The sequence below is a fragment of the Gymnoscopelus braueri genome (genome assembly GCF_963280865.1).
Source record: "Gymnoscopelus braueri genome assembly, chromosome: 2".
NCBI classification, from domain to species: Eukaryota; Metazoa; Chordata; class Actinopteri; order Myctophiformes; family Myctophidae; genus Gymnoscopelus; species Gymnoscopelus braueri.
Window position 1 is genome coordinate 22,933,321 of NC_137604.1, and position 24,206 is coordinate 22,957,526.

The 24,206-nt window shown below is 39.9% G+C and overlaps 1 protein-coding gene across 1 annotated transcript; it reads right to left on the reverse strand.

The window, feature by feature from the left end:
- Nucleotides 1-1,344: 1,344 nt before the first annotated feature.
- LOC308094715 (beta-1,3-galactosyltransferase 5-like) lies at nt 1,345-21,738 on the reverse strand (the record flags this gene model as incomplete). Its single annotated transcript, XM_080441529.1, has 3 exons — nt 1,345-2,464; nt 16,060-16,470; nt 21,695-21,738. The coding sequence occupies 3 exons, from the start codon at nt 21,736-21,738 to the stop codon at nt 1,345-1,347; spliced, it is 1,575 nt and encodes a 524-aa protein (XP_080297655.1).
- Nucleotides 21,739-24,206: the final 2,468 nt, after the last annotated feature.

Below are 24,206 nucleotides of genomic sequence, written 5' to 3' on the forward strand. Positions count from 1 at the left end.
CGACAATACTGACCATGATACTGATACTGACCATGATACTGACCATGATACCGATACTGACCATGATACTGACCATGGTACTGACCATGGTACTGACCATGATACTGACCATGGTACTGACCATGATACAGACCATGATACTGATACTGACCATGATACTGACCATGATACAGACCATGATACTGATACTGACCATGATACTGACCATGATACTGATACTGACCATGATACTAACCCTGATACTGACCATGATACAGACCATGATACTGATACTGACCATGATACTGACCATGATACTGATACTGACCATGATACTGACCATGATACTGATACTGACCATGATACTGACCATGGTACTGACCATGATACAGACCATGATACTGATACTGACCATGGTACTGACCATGATACTGACCATGATGCTGACCATGATACTGATACTGACCATGGTACTGACCATGATACTGATACTGACCATGGTACTGACCATGATACTGACCATGGTACTGACCATGATACTGATACTGACCATGGTACTGACCATGATACTGATACTGACATGATACTGACCATGGTACTGACCATGATACTGACCATGGTACTGACCATGATACTGATACTGACCATGGTAATGACCATGGTACTGATACTGACCATGGTACTGACCATGATACTGATACTGACCATGGTACTGACCATGGTACTGATACTGACCATGGTACTGACCATGATACTGACCATGATACTGATACTGACCATGGTACTGACCATGGTACTGACCATGATACTGATACTGACCATGATACTGACCATGATACTAACCATGGTACTCACCATGATACTGACCATGATACTGATACTGACCATGATACTGATAATGATTATTATGATGTAACACTTTACTTTTCTCAACAATATGAGACATTATTACATTATGAACTTTTATTACATTATAAGCGGCTACGTGAGATTTATAATGTAACACATTATTACATTATTACATTATAGAAAAATCTGTTATTACATTATGCGCTCATTTTTTTATTACATTATGAGCTGATTATTACATTATGAGTTTTTATTACATTTAAATTATTACATTATGAACCGTTATTACATTATGAGCCGTTATTACATTATGAGTTGCTACACAGCCCTTTGCCCTACAACTCGTAGCGACCTGTGCAGTTAAGTAAGAAATCAATGTGAACTAAAATGACCCTGTTCCTTCCTCTCATCTGCCGACTATAAGCCGAAGTAAGAATATAGAAATATAAAATATATAATATAAAAATAGAAGACTTCAAATCTGAATGGATACATGGACTGTGGGTGAATGTTGTCTTAACAAGGTGGTCCAGGTTTCTTCAAGTCTGTCCAGTAGTTCAACAGCTGCTGTGGGGAGCCAAGAATGTAGGTAATGATTTGAGAGTATTCACAACGATTGTATGCTGTGTTATAAGCCTTAAACTGGGAGGGATTTGGAGGCGAGCTCGGTGAAAATCCCAGCTTTTTCATGCACGTGCCAATATAGGCATCCTCTATATTAAAGGGCTTGATTTCCTTTGAGATCTCCACATATTTCGCAGGGAGGTCATTGGAAAACACATAGCCCATGCCCAGCGTGTAGGTTGGATAGGTGTCCTCTGGGTACATCTCTTTAGAGACGTACCACTTGGAGTCCCTTGAGCGGACGACCGGTCTGTTCCACATCAACATCCCTGTCAGGTAGTTCTGCTTGGGGATATCAGGCAATTGCAACATGCTCACCAGATTGTCAATGTTCAGGAACATGTCTGAATCTATCTTCATAGCATATTGTGCCTTGGAGCAGTGTGTGGCTAGCCAGTCCATGATCATCATAGTCTTGATGGTTAAATTGAGGTAAGTGTCCATGAAGTCACTCTGGATCAGGTCATGGTACTGCAGGTTCTCCTGTCTGAGTTTCTCCTGCCACAGCTCGGCATTTGCTCCCCCTCGTAGACCAAGCATGAAAAGAGTCTTAACTAGCTCACCATGAACCCGGGACTCATTACCCCATGTCCTCCGTATGGCATTCCGAGCTGCCACTTCAGCAGGTGCAACCGGAACCATCAGAACCAGGAAAGGGGTCTCGGTCTTACAGGCCGTTGTATCATCCATGATGTAATGGTAGTTAGGTGCATAGGCTAAGTGGTACTGAAATGGTGGCACAGTAGTCCTGTCAATGTCTGTGCTGGTCATGGGAGCCTCTGTCACTACATGAGTTTCAGCATGATATGTACCATTAGGATTTTCCCAATTGGTTCTACCGATCAACCTATGATACTGCACATGGAGGGGAAAGCTCTCCCACCAGTCCATAGAGTTGTTGTTTCGAGCGTAATAGAGCAACAGCAGGGAAAACATCCCAAGTAGGAGCAGGAGTTTGAATCCAGTACGAATTGAAGATTTTCTCTGGCGGTATGGGGACTCCACAACATGACTGTATGACAAAACAAGGGGGAAAATGGCATTAATGGCATTATAGTGTGCGTGCGTGTGTGTGTGTGTGTGTGTGTGCGTGTGTGTGCGTGCGTGTGAGTGTAGGTCATTTAAATATGTATCCTTTAAATCCCCATCAGCGGTGGACAGTAACAAAGTACATTTACTTGAGTACTGTACATTTATGAACACTGCTACATTTCAAGGAAAAGGAAAAAAGTAAATGATGAATTAACTACCGGTACTTGAGCCGCGTTGCATCGTGACTCATTGTGAACTTGTAGACCTGCCATTTTCACTATTATTAAATCTTTGCTTTACTTTTTTTCCCCAAAATTTCAATACAGCAATCATTAACAACTCTCACTTGCAGTTGAGTAATATTTGACCAAGAGTATCTATACTTTGACTCAAGTACAGGAGTTGAGTACGTTGTCCACCACTGGCTTTTCCACTTACCTGTTATAACGACATAATAATGTAATGGCCACGTCCTGTCCCCAACAATGATGTCTGGCCTTGTAGATTTGACCAAATGTACCTGCACCAATCACCGTCCAGGTCTTGTCCAGCATTCTCTCAGAAATCACTGGAAGAGATCCAATGGAGACTATGGAGTTGCATGGTCCCATTGTTTACTGAAGAGAGGAGGGGATAAGGATTGTTTACTCATGTATCACACAATTAATTATATATATCATATTTTATAATGGGCTTAAGGGAGGTCCCGCCGGCAGGCAGGCGGACCTCTGACATCACGATCATGTTACCATGACTCAGCCATAACCATAATAAGGAGTTCCCAATGCAGCTATGCCCAACTATGGAGTGTGTTGTCTAACCTCAATGTGTCGTCATGGCATCAGGCGCAAACAAATCAGTCAGCTCCATATATGGGCACAAAAATGGGCATGCCAAGATGACATCAGAGATCTCCATATATTGGCATAAAAGGGACAAGGACTGACAGATACAGAGATCTCCATATGGGCATAAAAAGGGACAATGACTGACAGATACAGAGATCTTCATATATGGGCATATCAGTCGGATCAGCAGTGTGACATACATGTAGGTGTGTACTAGATGTGAACCGAACCTCTATATATATATATGTCACAGGGAAAATGGCATTCCAGGGAAATTGACAGGGGAGCGCTTGTTTTATAGGCACGGGGCGGTGCTGCGAGGCGGGGCTTTGATGCGAGGACGACGACCACAACAACAACATACTAACCAGGAAGCTACGCTAGGGGAACGCTGAAAATAAAATGGATAATATGAGAGAAATACTCAAGTAAAGTACGAATACCTCAAAATTGTACTTGAGTAAATCTACTTTGTTACTTTGCACCACTAGTACAAGCCTCAGTGGCGCACTTCGATAATCATTGGACTCCCCACCCACTACCACTGGGAGCCGGGGTTTGACTCCAGCTTGGGACATTACTTTTTCAAACAACCGCGGACTACTTTTTTTTCGCTGATAAAGTATAGTTTTGGACCATGACGGAAGGCGCTCCGACTTAGCAGACCTTGAGGCAGAGGAGTCGCGCCCGAGCGCCTCCAGGCGCGAGTGCCCGCGACGACCTGCCGATGGTCTGCTAGTCGACTTAAGCGCCGTCCGAGTTATGTACCGATAGGCACAGAATCGTAAATGATGTTGTGTGGGGACTGCGTTTGCCCCAAGTGCCACTCACTGCACTAACATAGCCCGCCAGGCCCGCCCCCTGGAGAGTGTGTGTGTGTGTGTGTGTGTGCGTGTATGTGTGTACACGCGCGCGTGTGCGCATGCGTGTGTGCGTGCTGGTTTGTGCATGCGTGCGTGTGTGGTGTGGGGCTCATGTCTGGCTTGCATTGCCCTCTAGCGTTGATTCTACAGAATTGCATGAGGGGCATGAAAACAAGCGTACCCCTTTCAATTTCCCTGGAATGCCATTTTCCCTGTAACATATATATATACACACACACACACACACACACGCACACACACACACACACACGCACACACGCACACACACACACACACACACACACACACACACACACACACACACACACACACACACACACACACACACACACACACACACACACACACACACACACACACATCCTTCCTCATTGGCAAACCAGCATGACACACAAAAGACATGTCGATTTTTTTTTTTTTTACTTACATTAAATAACTACTGAAATAAACAGTTAGAAGTTTACTGAGCATTCTTTATCACTAGGATATTTCTAGTGATGTATATATTTATATATATACATTTCCAATGTATATATATGTATACCGTATGTATGTATTTATAAAGAAATCAATCACTTAAATGACAAAAGGAAAAACCCAAGACAATTCTTCTTACTTACTTGACTTATCTTGAGTAGGATATCCAACAACGGCTGGGTAGAAGAAACTAACAGCTTCTCAAAAGTACGTTTTGAAGTAATTATAACAGCTCCTCCGTTTTGGTCGAGTCCTCAAGCCTCAATGTCTGAACTGAGGTTCACAATATGGTATTTATATGTGCTGCTCTCTCTCTCTCTCTTTCTCTTTGACTCAATCATTTACAGCTCCTTGACAATCAGCTTGATCAAAGGGTTATCTCTCTCTCCCAATTCAAATCAATTCAATTCAATTCAAAGTGGCTTTAATAGTATGAGAAAACATATGTTTATATTGCTAAAGCAAAAGTGGAACAAAACAATAAACAAAACTATGTAGGTAGAATTATAACAAAGAATAATTAAATGTGTAAACAGAGCTGTGTGTTACATTGCAACTTAAAAAAACGATCTTACAAAACCATTCAAATTGTGCATTTGCTGTAAAAATAAATAAAAAGTTAGCTTGGAAAAAAAACATTTGAAACAAATGGCATCAATATTCCAATGTTTTGCATTCACTTCACTTTGAACTAGAAAAAGTGCTCCTCGGAGCACAGGTCTCCGCCAGGTCAGGTAGGTTATTGTGACCTCCTGGTGGCGCTATAATAGGCCAATATGAAAAGGGTGCCATTGGTTCAATCGGACACTGTATTCATGATTTGAGGCATTTCGTTCCAGAAATGTGTTTTGCTAAATTAGACCTGCTGTTGGCGCTATAACAGGCCAATGTGAAAAGGGTGGCATTTCTTTCTTGGCCTAGTGGGAATGTGCGCGCAAAATTTCATGGAAATCGCATGCTGCGTTGATGATTTGAGGCATTTTGTTCAAAACGGAGCACTCCTGCAAACTTTGGATCCATGTTGATCACATGACTATAGAGATACTGTATACTGATTTGGACAACATCTGTGGGAGTGATATCCAAAAATTAGTTTTGCACAAATCTGGTGGCGCTATAACAGGCCAATCTGACAAATTCGGGGCTGAGGTTCGGCTTTGGCATCCAGTGAGTGTGTGTGCACAGTTTTGCAGGGACAAATTGCAGCAAAGTTTTCATAATATAGAATATTGTATTCCATGAATCCTTCTCCTGTCACAACAGCTCACACATCTTGCTGCAGTGTTTGCACATTGTTGTACCCAGCAGATATGAATGTTTTGTCATTAATCATGTTTTCAAACTCTCCTTGTGTGATTGATCTGTGGAAAGTATATGTCTGATGACTTGGTACAGTGGGCAAATGGTTAGGAAGTGTAGCTCAGTTTCTACCTAATTTTATGTGCACTCTTCTCTTGGGAGCAGCTGAGTTCACTGAGTCGGTACATCAAGGCTTTTCTTTGTTTTGGGTCGGTCACACTGCTCAGGTATATATATATATATATATATATATATATATATATATATATATATATATATATATATATATACATATATATGTACATGTGACATCGAAAGGTGACACTAAGTGGATTCTGGTTGTTGTAGCCATATTCAGTTAGCAGGACTCAGGAGAAAGGAGAATATAATTTATTTCTACTTGTAAACTAAATGAAGCTTTCAAGTTACAAACTGAGCTGGCCCTCTTTGCCTCTGCCTACTAGTTGTACAATTTTACACCTACATAATAAGACACAAATATATGTTTTTTTTCTAAAATCGTTTCCCAAAGTAACCATCGTGTGTTCAGTAAGGGGTCTCTCCAGCGGCCCGTGGTTAAAATGTGGCCCGCGACAGGGTTTTCAAAAGAGGAAAATCATGTATGACTATGTTAAAAAAATATATCTCCTTTTGGGGGGAAAAATATACTTTTAATAATTCATAAAATGTGTAAAGGCAGCTGTAGCAGTGACTGAGAGAAAGTAACTGTAAGTAAAATGCGCGCAAGCACCCACGCATGTCTGCAACTGGTCGTGGCCTGGTCGAGGCCCTCATCAAGTCACCTTTCGGCCTTACCCCAAAAGGAGTTTGAAACCCCTGTTATATCAATGATTATCAGAATATGGTTTAAACTTTTTAACAAACAACTTTTTTTGGTTTTAACATATAGAAATATCACTTATGTATTGAAGACTGTATGTGATGTATGTTTATTTCATATTGTTTATTATATTATGTTTGTTTCAGTAATGGGAAAGAAATACATCAAAAATGGTTTTGAGAATCCTATCTAAATGAGAATGACAAAGGAGTAGGACCCACATGTTAAAATGGCAGGTATGGTCCTTTATGGCAGTGGTTCTGAAAGTGGGGCCCCCAGGGTTCCTTGAAGGGGTACCCCAGGAAAATGTATGAAAATCTAAATCAGTTTAACCACTTTAACCCTATTTTATAGCTCAGCTGTTTGAAAATAGCCAATCTGCTATTTTCTAAAAATGTTATCATCTTGCAAAAAGGTAATACCACAAATGTTAGGAGTCCCTGGCACAAAATATATTTAAATAAGGCTCATTTTGGGGTCCGGGCCACATTGGTCAAATGGTGACTTGATGTGGGCCGAAACCAGTTGCGGACGCACATGCGCGCTCACACGCATTCAGTCAGCATCTGATGTCTCAGACACTGCCACTAACTACGTACAGTATATCACTTTTTTTTAATGTATTAAGAAGAATAGCTACTTTAATTATTGACATTAAAAACAAACAATGCAATTTGTAAGGAGCCCCAATAAACAATTTTAAGTAGAATAATTCAATTTGAAGTTAAACAATACCTGGTAATGTGTGTGGGTGGTTAGGGAATGATTACCATGTTTTAAGCCACGTTGCCGGAATTTTTCCAGCAAAATAATTAGATTTATAGAACAACAGTGGTGTAAAGTAACTAATTACATGTACTCAAGTACTGTAGGCCTACTTCAGTAAAGATTTGAGGTATTTTTACTTTACTAGAGCATTTCCAATTTCCAGTACTTTTACTTCTATTCCACTACATCTCAGTCACCGCTATGCGGGGAGGAATGCAGCTGCTCTCTCTACTCCTCCAGACGAGAGACGCAACTGATATATACTTATCCATACAACTGTGTTTTACCGGATTTGTGATGCTGTTGAAAAAGCGTTCCCTCCAGGTAGAGTTGAATGAAAGAGTGATGGTCCTCTGTATGCTAATGACCTTGGCCGTGGCTTCACGACCATTGTTCTCACAGAACAAGTTTGTCCAGTATTCAGACCCAGCCTCAGAAGCCACAAGAAGCTGCTGGCAGACGTTTTTTTTTTGTCTCTCGTTTTTTTTCCTTATTAAAAGGTAGTATTAAATGGTGTTTTCTAAAATCACATTGCAGGCCAGATTGGACGACGTCGCGGGCCAGAATTGGCCCGCAAAACACCAGTTTGACACCACTGAAATAAGGGGTCTGTGGCTAAATAAAAATCAATGCAGGGGTCCTTGACTTGAAAATGTTTCAGAACCACAGCTTTATGTTTGTTTCCTGGCTTAAATGCCCTACCCTTTTCTATTCCAGTGGTTCTCAAACTTTTTCATGTCAAGGACCCCCAAACTGATATGTATTTGATGACGGACCCCTATCTGAAAAGAGTTTGTGCCAGGGACCCAGAACAGAACATTTGTGTTAAAACATTCAAAACTAGAAAAAGTGCTCCTCGGAGCACAGGTCTCCGCCAGGTCAGGTACGTTATTGTGGCCTCCTGGTGGCGCTATAATAGGCCAATGTGAAAAGGGTGCCATTTGTTCTTAGGCCTTTCACGGCAATTGGACACTGCATTCATGATTGGAGAAATTTTGCTCCAAAAATGTGTTTTGCTAAATTAGACCTGCTGGTGGCGCTATAACAGGCCAATGTGAAAAGGGTGGCATTTCTTCCTCGGCCTAGTGGGAATGTGTGTGTGATATTTTCACGGAAATCGCAAGCTGTGTGCATAATTTGAGGCATTTTGTTAAAAACGGACCAATCCTGCAAACTTTGGAAGCCATCCTTAGGCAATGAGGATGGAATATGGGAAATGGGACAGATCCGTGTTGATCACATGACTATAGAGATACTGTGTACCGATTTGCATGACGTTTGGATCAAATCTGTGGGAGTAATATAAAAAAATGGGTTTTGCACAAATTGGCCTCCTGGTGGCGCTATAACAGGCCCATGTAAAAAATTGGGGCCACTGTCATGATCCGCTCCTCGGACCGTGGACTGACTTTATTATTTAGCCATTGTCTGACCTTAATTGGTATTGGACCCTTTTGGACCCTCTTTCTGCTGTATTGTTCCCGGTTCTCCTTGTACTGTTATTTTGTAGTGATGTCCAAGTGTTTCCTGTTTAGCCTAGTTAGTGTTTCCTGTCTTGTCTCACCTCCCTTTGATTAGTTATGTTCTCCACCTGTGTCCTGTTGTGCCCCAGCCAATCCCTGTGTTAATTGTCCTTTGTTCTCACCTGTGCCTAGCTAGTCCTTGTCTATTTATATGCCCCTCTGTTTCCAGTCTGTGTTGATTCATTATTGTTGTCACAGTGTTCTGTCGGTTACCTAGCCTTGCCTTGTTTTCCCTGTTTAGTTAATAAAACCCCTGCATCTGATCCGTTCTGTCTCCACGTCACTGTCTGCGCTTGGGTCCTACAACTCCCTGCCTCGCACCGTGACACAGAGGTTCTGAATTGGCATCCAGGGAGCGTGTGTGCACAGTTTCGCAGCAACCAGGCCAACGGTGCCGGAGATTAGCTGCTCGCGGACCGACAGGACACACGAACGGACGGACGGACGGACAGGGGGTAAAACATACTCTCTCGCCATGCCTTTCGGCCTGGCGGAAACAATTATTCAACGTTTTTCAAAAATGTTCAAGATTATTCAAAATGTTTCAATAATAGCCGATCTACAAGCTCACAGCGCATCAAGTGGCACGCTGTGTGCTTGCATATCGGCTAGTTTTGATTTGAATATCTATCTAAACTGCCCACAAAACGTTTGGAAACTTAACTTGGGTCGATTATTTCACCCCTTTCATAATACCAATTGGTATTGTATTTTATATAATTCTTGTCGTTGATTAGTCACCCCACACACACACACACACACACACACACACGAGGAGACATGATCCAATCATCATTCATCAATCAGTTTAAAATGACAATGACAAATCTCATTATCAGAGGATCCACTATGAACAAAAAAAGACAAAAATTAGGCATTTCTTAATTTTGTTACAAATAAAAAAAAAGACAAAGGAACTGAAAGAAGGGGTAATTTTCCTAATTTTTCACTATTTTTCAATTCAGAATTTAAAAAGTTTTTTCTATGTTTGGTTCAAATTGAACATACACCAAGGAAAACACTGCCAACCATGAACCAGTACATACAGTCCTTTCCTTCCCTTCACTATCCCTATTTTACACTTAGGGATTACCAGCATTCGCGGAAACATCCAATAGGCACTTTTATTTTGTTGGCACAGGCAGCATACTGAGCAATGTATGTATGCTGCCCTTGCCATCTACTGTATACTGTACAAAAGTGCCTGAATGACAGTTCCGTGAGTGCTGGTAATCCCTCAGATTAATAAGACCAATAAAACACCATACTGGGTAAAAAACAGCAACAACACACCAGTAGAAAAATAGAAACCAAAGAGAACAGTAGTAAGAAAAGGCTTGCAACTTTTCCTTCAGCTCAAAGGCTGATCCCATCATTAAAAAAGAGAAAACGATTAGATTAAAAGGGACATTTTCCATGAAAAAAAAAAAAAAAAAAAAAAATCATTTATCATTTTCACAATTTGTAAAATATTTTCAAAGGCAGAAATGAGCCATTCATTCTTTTTTGGTAACAATTCAAAAAAAGACCAAAGGACCGAAAAAAGGGGGCGCATTTTCATGATTTTTCTATTTCTAAAAAAGGAAAAATTAGCAAATTGTTTGTTTTGGGGGGACGAAAATCACAAGAAAGTTTTTTTCTATGTTGGATTCAAATTGAGCATACAAATTATACTAAGATCCCCAAACCATCTATTAGTAGAGCGGAATAGCAATACGATATTGCACTTTTTGTAAGAAGCGTGAAACTTTCAGCATGGTTAGTAAATACCATAACATATATTTTCAGAAGGGGAGGGAAGTCAGATTTGACCTCTGAGAGGTCAAATCCAAGATGGCCACCAGTCCACTGGGGCTAAATGTCAAACACATATACTTTTGGAACTAAATACTGCAGAAAAACATTTAAGGCATTCTTTACAACTAAGTTGGGGTTGCCCATGCATTTGATGATACTTTGGAGATTGCCAGAACCCATACATTAAGGACATACATTAAATCAAGGTCAAAGTTACATAGTAATAAGTATGTTTTAGCTTGGACACTGGATTATACTGCAATATAGTGAAACTGTACTTCAATTTTGTGACAATAGGAACAATACAAAACTAATTAACAGAATAAACCCATGGTGGTAGTCTATTTTAATACTATATTAATAGTAAATGGCCGGGTTTCCCAAACGAATTTGAGCTCGTGCGCAGCCTAGAAGCTGCATAAGAGCCTCCACGCACCTGCGCAGTAGCAACCCCGCCACGCACTATCTTCGTTAGTAGCAGCTGTGTGTGCTCTACGTGCCATCTAAACTGGCTTCAGGAGGCACCATCGTCGTAGGTGCTCAAGCGCACGGCATTACGTGTGTGCTAAAACTACATCGCGAGACAGCATAGACGTAAAGACCTCCTGGACGAAGTCTACGTAAAGCCTACGTAAACTACGTAGTGCTGTCCTACGCTACACTGCAGTTTAAACACCCTTTGCGAAAGTGAAATGGATCATAAAAATACCAGAGCCAACTGTCAGATGTCCTGAAGCAGTCCACTCCAAATACAACTTTTGAATAATATATTTATGAATGAAATTACAGTGGTGAGTTGACATCTGCAAGGTAAATAAAACACTAAAGTGTCCCCATTATGCAAGTAAATTAAATATACTTAAAATACCAAAAGTAAAGGTATGCAGAATGTCCCATTTCCCAAATTTAATATGTATTAAAATCTTTTGAAAATAGCAGATCTAAAAGCTTGCAATCTGCTATTTTAAAAATATATTTATACATTTGAACTTGGGAAATGGGACATTCTGCGTCCTTTTTTTAAAATATATATTTAGGGGCTTTTTTGCCTTTATTTGGACAGGACAATAGACTGACAGTAAATGGGGAGAGAGACACAGTAAAGGTCGTCGGTACTAGGAGTCGAACCCGTGACAGTTATCATGCTGGATTCCCAAATTGTGTGATGTACGCCTAGACCGGTAGGCTAATGGACGACCCATAATGAAAGCTGTTACTTTTGGTAGTTTTATTTTTTTTCATATACATTTATATCTTGCAGACGTCAGCTGTCACTTTGTGAGGGGAACTGGGGTCTTACGTCCTTTAGTTAACTTGGCTTAATATTTTTATCAGATGATCAGATCAGAGATCATTCGTGAGAGAACAGTACAATTTGTAAACTTCGGGTTCATGCATAGAGGACGAAGAAGCGCAGCCGCTCACCCTACCCAAAAAAAAGATCTGCAAGCTGTCGTTACGCACCGGCTTACTAGCGCCCCAGGGCGCTCGTAACAAACTGCTTCGTAGGACAGCACTGCAGGGCTACGCCTCTCCCAGGAGTGGGAGGAGAGTAGGATACGCCATTCTGTCTCCCGAATGTATTTTGAGCAGACACGTAACGCCGTGGACGTGGGAACCGATAGCACGTTGGGCACAACCAGCTGCTACTAATGAGGGTAGAGCGTAGGTTTCGCCGGGTCCCAGGCTCTTACGCAAGCTGCGTAGGCTACGCATGACCTGAAATCTACGTGCCTGCTATGGTACTGCGCAGATTGTGTGGACGCACGTAAGACCCGTCGTACAACCTGCGCAGCATCTCTACGAATCTCTTTGGGAAACGCGGCCAATGACAATAATGAAGGTTCAAAGCTTCTTATTGTCACATCTTGCATACAGGAAAGAGAGAAAAACAAGACCAAAAAAAAAGTTATAATGTTAATTATCAAAATGTAACAGTCTCCAGAACAGAGGCACAGTGCAGTACATTTGAGTGCAGCTTTGGCACACTTGCATCGTCCAGTACACCCTTTCGTGCAGCGACAGCGGATTAATTCATGGCACGATTTTGATGCTTCAGAGAGAGTGGTCCAAAATGGTTGCCAGCCAGTTGGTTCCTTTGTCCAGCCCCATTCAGATGGCTCTGGCATCTCTGGTTCCAGTTCCAATGCCTGATTCCAACAGTTTGCCTGGTAGCAAGTGTGCTTGATGTGTTGCTTGAGTGCTGCCTGGGTTGGAGGAATGTTCTCTAGTGTTCTTGACTTCTGTGTGAAGAGCTGTTTCCTGGCATCATTCACTTCCATGCACTCACTGGTTCGGTCATACATGAGCACCACAAATTTTTGACTTTATAATTTAGACCTTGAATGCCCTTATTTGGTCGTGGACACTTTTGGCCGGTTAGGCCGACTTTATTATTTAGGGCCTAAAGTGCATATTGTATGTTCTGAATATTGTATGTTTCTGCATACTGCATGTTCTATTTTGTATTGTATCTGTCATTCTGTTGCTGCCTTTTGCATTGGTGTTCTGTGCTTTTACTTTGTAGTATTGTTTCCTGTCTGCCTTGTTTCCTGTCTTGTCTCACCAGGTTGTATTTGTAATTGTTCTCCACCTGTGTCCTGTTGTGCCCCAGCCAATCCCTGTACTGATTTGTCTTGTGTTCACCTGTGTTCAGTTAACCCTGTGTCTATATATATTCCCCTGTTTGTTCAGTTCCTTGTCAGGTCGTCATTTAATGTTAGCGTGTTATGTACTGTGCTTTGGCTACAAGCCATTCGGTATTTTTAGTACTTGTTTTGCCTTCCCCATTTTATGGGTTGCTTAAGTTTGGTTAATAAACCTCAAAACCTTTGAACCTTTATCTTTGCTGTCTGTCGTACTGCTTTTTTTTCCAATTCAAGTGGAGCAGTCAGTTGGCAGAGGAGGGCCATCGGATTGGAGAAGCCTGTATAGATTATTTTAAGTTATTTTGCATTACTATTAATAATTATTAACTCATTTTAATTTATTGTTTAATTTTAATTGTATTTAATTTTATTATTTAATTGTATGATTTAATTTTAATTGTAGTATTTAATTGTAGTATTTAATTGTATTATTTAATTTTAATTGTAGTTAATTTTAATTGTATAATTAAAATGTAAATGTATTATTTTATTGTGTTTAATTGTATTATTTAATTTTAATTATTTTATTGTATTTAATTTTAATTGTATTATTTAATTGCATTTAATTTTTATAATTTTTATTAACTAATTATTTTCTTTTCTTTTTAACTAATAATAATTATTTTTTATTATTTAGTATTTTGGGCGACACATGATATTTTCAACTGGGTATAATAAGAGAGAAGATCATATTGAATCCACCAAAAGCCTGTAGGATTATCTATTTGTGTCTCTCACTGTACCCCCGATGTCATTGCAAATCAAGGACATCTAGCAAAGCAAGTTCACACACTGTGTGTTGCCACACACAGACATATAATATAATAATATATTTGTTTGTTTGGTTTTCAATAAGCTGTTTTTGTAATGAAGATATTAGGTTATGATTGCTCAAAAGGCTGGTTTAGGAAGGGCGAGAGATCGTCTCTTGAGTCCATGATATCTATAGTATTGGGATAGCCCTAGTTAGATCTGAGGATAGATCTTATATATCCGTTATATATCCGTGAATGCAAATCCAACCGTTATCTGCCAATCACGGTTATATCCGTGAATTTTTTATTTTATTCTTTTTGGGGGGGAAAACGTCCAGAACTCAAGATAACGGGATCTGGAGATTTACAGCACCATTCACTTCTTGGTTAACTTACTACTTTTGAACTGTTTTTGAACAATCTGTAAAAGTGAAAGCTTGAAAAAAGTGAAATTTCCTGAAAAGTTAGTTTTGGACAAAGTGAGGTTTCCACCCGACAGCAAAAAAAATTCTCTTTTAGCTGTCTTGGCGTAACTCGAGACACCTCACCTGCAAACCTCACGGTCCAGTAGACCCTGAGGCAGGACTTGCACACCAAATGACAGATGGACCTGTTGGTATCTTCACAACATATCAGTCCAAATGGAATTCCTCATGCAGTTGGATTGTACACATTTATAATAACATTTACAAAATATATTTGTTTGTTCGGTTTCCAAGATGATGTTTTTGTAATGAAGATAGTTATATTAGGTTACTTTAGAATCCTGTATCTCGGCTCCTGTGTACTAAATTTTTTGTTACTACTGTATGTATTTTTGGCGACACATGATATTTTCAACTGGGTATAACAAGAGAAAGGGGGTCACGATGACCATTTTTTTCCCCCACAGAAGCACAGTGATTTCCTCCGTGATTAGCAACCATCAGGAGATCGATCATGCTGGAGATAAATATTCTGTGACTACATAAAAAGGTTGACTTTTTTTTTTTAACCCTGGCAGCAGCTAAAAAAGCGGATGCATAGTACCTGGCAGTAAATGTGTTGATGTGAAGCATATCCATATAGTATACAGTATAGCATATCTGTTGACTTAAAATGAATGCATTATCTTTGTGTAAAATGTATTCGCTGTCAGTCAGGTGTAACATGAAATAAAGAGTTTATTACTGTAGTTTATTATATTTATTTTACGTACAAAATAGCTTTGCACTATACAACTGTTTTCTATAGCACACATTTCTATGTTTCCCAAAACAGTGGGTCGCAGACCTATTTTTATTCGTTTTTAAATTTCAAAAAAGTAAACAAAGAAAATCTAACATTTGTTACAATGTTCAACTTTCTACAGTAAACAGCACACTAAAAGCATTCCTAGAACTTCAACAACAGGTACATTATGAAATTATTGTACAAAATCTAAACAAACTAATAAATGAGGATTACAAAAGGTGCCTGGCTATTAAACATTCCTCAGTTCAATGTATCATTAATAAGTCTGCATCCATTGGATGGTCACTTAAAATAACACAGGGATAACGTTGCAAGCTTGTGGATCAGCTATTTTTGGCAAATGTTCGCCCAAGAATAGGGACTAGGGTTCATGTCATTGTGGTTAAAATAACTCTTTACTCCTCTGCAACTGTATGGAGTGGCTCAATCATTTTCCTTTTAATTATTTTAACTTTGTCATCAGGCATGTCATTGAAGTATTCATCAATATACATAAAAAAACCCTGAGTGTTTGGAGACTGCTGGCTTTTTAAGAAAGTCCAAAGCAAAGTCCATTGCCTCCAAAGCACGTTCTGTAGGAGGTCTTTTGCGTTTCTGACTTGGGTGAGTCACATTGTTGGAAGTGGAGGGCATAGGGTCAAGAGACGGGGACAGGGGATTGGGAGGGGAGGGGGCAGGGGGAGCTGGAGAGTGTGGGGCTTGGGTTTCCAAATTAGGGGTTTCATTTGAGGCTGGAGATGGGAGATTATCCGAACTTTCATCGGGCTCCCCTAAACCACTCAAGAACTGTAAATGTCTGTAAAACTTCCATTTGGAGATGTAGACATCATCTGCTCCAGCGCCTGACTTCTTGCTGCTGGTGACAGCCTTGTGTTTCTGCTGAAACACTGTTCGCAGGTTCTTAAATTTGAACCTGCAAGCAAGCAAACAAACAATGTACAGAGATGAGTAGATATGTAAATGTTGTTTATATGGTCCTATTATACTTTAAATACTAAGCACATCAGTTAAACATGGTATTATCATTCATATCCAGTATACAGTACATGTTTTTACATAAACCTATCCTTGATCTTGTTGCATTCCTAAAACATCACAATGCTTCTCTGCTCTATCGCTAAAATCTTGGATAATCACACCATTACTATAGTAGAGGCCAGCCCCCTTATTTTTAAGGAAAGAAAAGTGGTCCAAAATGTGCACGTGGACCTAGTGGACCTAGAGCCTCTATTCAAATTGAAAATAAGCAGTCACACAAGTACTGATTTTCTTACCTGTGAAAGGCACCGGCTGCTGTTCAGACAGCCTTTTTCTGATGGTTTCCAGGGCCCTGGATCTCAGGTCACGCCTTTTGTAAACCTTTGCCCACAACATACTGTTCTCTGTCCAACACAACATGACAAGTGCAAGGTGTGATCATTAAGGAAGATAATAATATTAACACTTTAATATATATCATCGACAGATACAGTGACACACTAGTGCATTGATTGTCAAAACATTTCAAGTCAAGGACCCATTTCAAAGAGAAGATTGTGTGCACATCCCACAGACTGTATTTAGGCCAGGTGCTGGACATCAAGGGAAGAATCAAGGAAGTCTGCACACTGTTCTCAAGCTCCAAGAAACTAACTTTTTATTTTTGCAACGTTTCGACCCTCTAGGTCTTCATCAGGCAAATATATTTGCCTGATGAAGACCTAGAAGGTCGAGAACAGTGTGCGGACTTCCTTCATCTTTTCCTTAAGTCAAGGACCCACAAATATATGTAACAAGCCATGGACCATCACTTGATAAGATATTTGTACTAGGGACCCCTATCTGGAAGGGGGGGGGGGGTAGATATGATTTAGTTGTCTACTGTTGAGACCTAAACAGGATAGCCAAATTTGTTATGCCAACTTCTAGAATATAACACATATTACACACACACACACACACACACACACACACACACACAGCACTTGATAACCAATGCACTAGTGTACACTGTACAGCAGTGGAGTAAAGTAAGTTAGTTTTACTTTATTGGAGTGTTTTCAATTTTCAGCACTTTTACTTCTACTCCACTATATCTCAGTGGCAAATAGTGTACTTTTACTCCACTACAAGTATTTAAATGCACTAGTGCGTTTAGTTACCAGTTAGCCTCCTTTACAGATATAAATTATTATATTACAAAACATACCTTAACCACAACATTAACCACTTCAGCCCGATTTTATACGTAAGCTATTTGAAAATAGCCGATCTACATTAGTATCATTGGTGAAACTTGTTGGCCTACAGGATGTAACATTACACAACTATTTAGGGCAAAGTGGCTGCTGTGAAAAGGTCTATTTCAGTGTAAGAACTAGTATTATTATATTATCTCAAGTAATTTATCTTATGGACAACCAGACAAACAGCAGGAAGTAGGTAGGGTGGTAGAAGTGAAACGTTATTTTCTTCAACTGGCAGTTCTCTTTGTTCAGAAGGGACGACCTATGTGTTGTAGAAGCAAACTGTGCAACAAACTCCCATTGCAGTTAGGAATGCAGATTCACACCCAATTTTCTGCCATAATCTGAAGATTCAAGAATCAAGAAGAATCAGTTTTATTGTCACATCACAGGTTTACAAGGTAAAAAAGTGGGTGAAATTCGTTTTTGTACATCGTTCCCATCGCAACGTTAGTTTCCATAGAAAGAAGAGGGGGGGGGGGGGGAGAAGAAGAGGGGGGTGGGGGGCAAGTGGGAAGGAGATCAAAACAAGAGAGCAACAGAAGGCCAGACAAGTTATCTACATATTTACAAAGTACCTGAGATAATAAAAAACTAAGGTGCCTGAGCATAGCAGCAATGTATGTATACTGTGCATGTTATACTTATACTGTGCATGATATACATATCGACGTTAAGGTGCTTAGAGGAAAAGAGCACAATAAAAAAAGACAAAAAAAAGTCAGTGCGTTATACATGGGATTAAGGTGCAAAAGGTCAGTGCGTGTCCACCTAGGGTGGACTGACCCTAGTATAATCCGCAAGTAGCTCCATGAGGGAGTGCAACAAAAAGTCATTTGTACCTGGTGTAGTCCACAGGTGTGTCCGAGGGGGAGCTAAGTCCAAGTCATTGTCCCTGGTATAATCCACAGGTGTGTTCAGGAAGAGCCAGAAAAGTCTGCACCGCCTGTTGTCAGGCTGCTGAACAAGGCCTATGCCTCATTCAGGCTTATGCCTCATTCAGCATTCTGACAGCAGCCGGATTAAAACTGCACCAGAGCCTGGTGGTGGAACTCTTGATACTGCGGTAGAGCCCCTTGCCCGGTCGCGGTCGTTGTAGGGGTTTGAACAGTCTGTGACTTGGGTGGTGCTTGTCCTTGATGATGCGCTTGGCTTTGACCACGCACCGCTTTTTGTACAGTTCCTGGAGCGCTGGGAGCTCGCTTCCCATTATTCGCTCTGCCGATCGCACTACTCGCCGTAGGCTGATCTTTTCTCGGGCAGTGCAGTTCCCGTACCAGGCCGTGACGGGCGTGACGTGACCACTTCAAACTCCACTTTAGCCCGTAGCACTTGACCTAGCCTTGACGACCATACAATCTTATGCTTAAAAGAGTGCAAAAAAAGTGTTAAAAAGGTTAAAATGTAATTTAGATAGAATGTTATTCAGACAGATGCGAGGTCCATTTGTGGACCTCGCATCCTATAGTTTGTATAGTTTCAATAAACAGATTTATTTTGTTGTTAATATTATTATACTGTCTAGACTGATGCTAAGTACTTGGTTTACCTATAAGCCTAGACTACTGAGGCACTACACTGTCTCTACGCATTTGATGTATGTGCAGAGGTGGAGAAGTAGAAGTAAGTAGAAGTAAACAGAAGCCAGAAACACGGTTAGTGTGAGAGCAGAAGTGTGGCCAATAGCATTCTAGGGAAGAAAAAAAACAAACAGCCAACCTAAAAGCACTCAGTACTTTACAGCCTTCCTAGAAACGTACTTGAGTAAAAGTAAAATATACTCAAGTAAAGTACAGATCCTCAGAATCTGTACTTAAGTACAGTACACAAGTACATTTACTCCGTTACTGTCCACCACTGTGTATGTGTTTACCTTGCTTACTGTAAATCGCTCTGCAACTGAGCGTCTGCTAAATGTCTAAATTGTAAATAGTAAAATTGCAAGGAAACATATGGAACCATCTGGAGTGGAAGATGAGCTTTCTACATCATCACTTCCTTCAACATAACGAAGCTGCTCTGTTTTCTCCATCCTTGAGTCTCTCTGCTCACTAAAAGGCAGACTGGCAGCTCAAATCAGATTATTGTCCTATCCAGAATTATTTGATCAAGTCTGAACAGCATAAAACCACATGGAAACTGATTCTTGATTCAAATCTGATTCAAATCTGATTTCTAAAGATGTGTCTCAGTCTGGACACTCTGAACACACTGAAGTCGGATTAATACTTTGTTGTGAAATAGCCGATATACAAGTTCACAATGCAACAAGTAGATATTTTTGGCAATGTCTGAATACACAAATCTGATCTGATTCACTTGAAAATAACAGTGTTGACGGTGAGTCCTAAAGAGCAGATTTAAGAAACAACAATCAACAAATTGTCACTTTATTGTACTTTATTGTCAGGCCTTCCCCCTGAGCTGCCACAACAAATAGCATCTTTAACCCCACACAGCCTGTTAACCAGTAACTGATTCAACCAATTGAACCCCAGCATCCTTATTGTGGGGGGAACATTAGCCAAACATAACTGTGTCGCATTTGTGATGCATTGTGAGCTTGTAGATCTGCTATTTGTGGCAAAGAGATTCTCTAGTTCTCTAGTAGCAGCAGTGCTTAGAGAATTTGTTATGAATGGAGAATGTTATTTAATTATAAAAACTAATGTAATCATGTGAATTATGGCACAGATGTTGGTGCTTCATAATGCCAGACCAGTGAATGGCTGAGCTGTTGGCGGCAGCGGTCAGCTGAAAAGTTAGACGCCATTTGTATCCCTGTTGGTGTATTATAATGACATGATAATACATGAAGAAACTGTTGGGTAACACTTGCTGCTATGCTACTTGTCTATAATGCTTCATAACAATAATCATAACACATTATAATGCATTTTATAATGACTTATAAGGTCATTGTAATCGGCTTATAAAACTGTATAAGTACAGTTATGAGGACTCATAAGTACTCATAATGCAATTGTATCACCTTATAAAGCCTTTTATAATGACTTATAAGGTCAAGTATCATACTACTTCATAATTGCAGTTCACTCACAGACCTTTTCTGTTGGCCAGGATCTTGTTTCATAATAATTCTCATAGTTGTGATACATTGTAATAATTACACAATGCATTACAACTGTTATAATATAATGCATTAGTGTGATTATAAGTCACTGATCATGATCCTTGAAAAGAAAATGTCTGAGTGTCCAGCAATTATGAAATATTATAATAAGTGACCTTATAAGCCATTATAAAATGCTTTATAATGTGTTGTTATTGAGCACTATTAGTATTCATGAGTTCTCATAGATATAATTATACTATGTTATAAACAGATTATAATCCCTTATAAGTATGTTTATAATGCATTATAGACATGGGATGCATAACAATCTTTTGTTTTGTATGTAACAATGCTCTGCCTTACATGCACTGTGTAACTGGCTGTTTTCCCATTATCTGACTGCACTGGCAGTGTTTATGTCCTTTGTACATCTTGTACTTCTGTTTTTGACACAAATAAATATTTCAAATGTGTTTGTGTGTGTGTGTGTGTGTGTGTGTGTGTGTGTGTGTGTGTGTGTGTGTGTGTGTGTGTGTGTGTAGGGGAGAACATAGGGAGAGAGAGGTAGACACCAGACAGATAGAGGTAAAGGGAAAAATATCAAACATTTAGTGATTATTAAAAGTGGAGACGCATGTAAAATTGAAAAAGTACACGGTTCAAATGCCAGAGTCATTTGGTCTGTTTCATGCATTGTTAAATTAAATTAAAGTTAAATTAGAGTTTATTTCAGTAACACAACCAGAGCCTTGTTACAATGTACAGTAGCACTGGTCCAAAACCTACATTTTCACAATGTCCTATGAAAACACAGAGCAAGATGACAGTAGGCCTACATCTGGGAGTTCACACACCCCAGAAGTTCCTCGCCAAACACCATGGCCAGTCTTTGCCTCTAAAATTGTCGCACCATGAATTTTGCAGGTTGTAGCCTACAGATATAATATAATGTTGACTTGACATCAACCACCAAGGAGCTTCAGGTAATACAGATGAACCCTAACCCTTTATTGATCTATATATATATATATGTGCATGTCAACCAAAATGTTTGCCACAAACTGCAACTAAAAGTTTTTTCCTCCCGTAGTATGAGTCCTCATGTGTCTTTTTAGATTATTTCTGTCACAAAAGCTTTTGCTACAAACTTTACAAGCAAATGGCTTTTCCCCTGTATGAGTCATCATGTGTATTTTTAGACTATTTGGCTGAACAAATCCTTTGCTACAAACTTTACATGTAAAGGGTTTTTCCCCTGTATGAGTCCTCATGTGTGTTTTTAGATTATTTCTGCTACCAAAGCTTTTGCTACAAACTTTACAAGCAAATGGCTTTTCCCCTGTATGAGTCATCATGTGTGATTTTAGGTGTCCCTTTTGAACATATCCTTGGCCACAAACTGTACAAAGAAATGGCTTTTCCCCTGTATGGGTCATCATGTGTAATTTTAGATTATCTGAGCGAACAAAGCCTTTGCTACAAACATCACATGTAAAGGGTCTTTCCCCTGTATGAATCATCATGTGTGATTTTAGGTGTCTCTTTTGAACATGTCCTTGGCCACAAACTGTACAAAGAAATGGCTTTTCCCCCGTATGAGTCATCATGTGTGATTTTAGATTATTTAAGTAAACAAAGCCTTTGCTACAAACATTACACATAAAGGGTCTTTCCCCTGTATGAGTCATCATGTGTGATTTTAGGTGTCCCTTTTGAACATATCCTTGGCCACAAACTGTACAAAGAAATGGCTTTTCCCCTGTATGGGTCATCATGTGTAATTTTAGACTAATTAACGTAACAAAGCCTTTGCTACAAACTTTACATGTAAAGGGGTTTTCCCCTGTATGAGTCCTCATGTGTATTTTTAGACTATTTGAGTGACCAAAGCTTTTGCTACAAACTTTACATGTAAAGGGTTTTTCCCCTGTATGAGTCCTCATGTGCCTCATCAGATTTCCCTTTAGTTTAAACAGTTTGTGACAGACTGTACAACTAAAACTTTTCTTCCCTGTGTGACTCTGCATGGAGTGAGTTTCTTTCGATGATTTGAGGTCCTTGGACATCTTGTTTCTCAAAGACAATCGTTGTCCCACATGTTGTGTCTTGTGTGACTTCAGTGTGTATAATAGTGACTGATCTACACTGGTCTCCCATTCATCACTGTCTTCAGTGATGTCAGATTCAGAACCGTGTGAAGAGAGGTGCTGATCATCACTAGTTGGTAGTGATGCTCCACAGTCCTCTACATCAGCTTGTGTTTTCATGTGTTCAGTTGAGGTGCTGGCTAGAGGCTCTGTGTCTCTCTTTTCGCCATCATCATTTTCACTTTTCACTGCTAGTAATGTCAGCATTGGCCTATTAACCTCTTCTGGTCTTTGAAGTTGCTCCTCTGTTTCTTCTTTAATGTATGGAGGCTCTGGTTCCTCCCGGATCAGACTGGGGCTCCTCTCCTCTTTAGGGGAAACCTCTCTACACAGAGGGAGGTGCTGGACGTCTAGGGAAAAGATCAAATGAAAGCAACCATGACATATTTTAACTTAAAATGTTTTCATTAAGTGTTACCGTACCTCTGTTTCATAGGTGTGGTGGAGTAATCTACACTGTAAATAAAACATAGATCTTTCTTAAGCACCTGCTGGTCATATATATGATTCAGACAGCTGAATTGTACCCCCACAATCTTGCTAGCCCCCCCTCACAACCCTGTTAAGGACATTTTTCTAACGCCAAGGTTTCCATAACAACAAATGGCAGCAAAGGAAATGACAGACACTACGAAAGCTCTGTAGAACAAAATCATCAATGACTTACCCACCTGAAATTTGGCTAGCTTCCTTAAACAGAAGAGGCACTGCTGACCTTTCTTACACACCATTTCAGTATTAAAATCAAATTTCAGACAATTTCATTGTCAACTAGAAAATGTGCTCCTCGGAGCACAGGTCTCCGCCAGGTCAGGAAGTTGTAATAGAGGTTCACACCCAGTGTGAAGTGGGCGGTGTGGTCATCACAGTGGTTGAAAAAAATATATATATTTGTTTACGTTCTTTTTTTTAAGGGGTACTAAGCGATCCTATAAATGCTTGAACCTTGACGAAGTCAAGGTTCAAGCATCATTCAGTCATTCAGCTCAACCTTTTCTTCTTTAACACATTTCCGACGTTGATTTTCTGCTTCTTCGGTTTGCGTGATGGGAGTTAGTTTCATAATTTATTTACGTTTTGTAAACAAATTTACAAAACGTATATCCAATCCTACAGCACATCCTGCAGAGCTTAGCCTATGAGTGTTTTCCACAGCATGGCGTCACAGCGAATGACAGATTTTCACGCCTGTCCAAGCGTC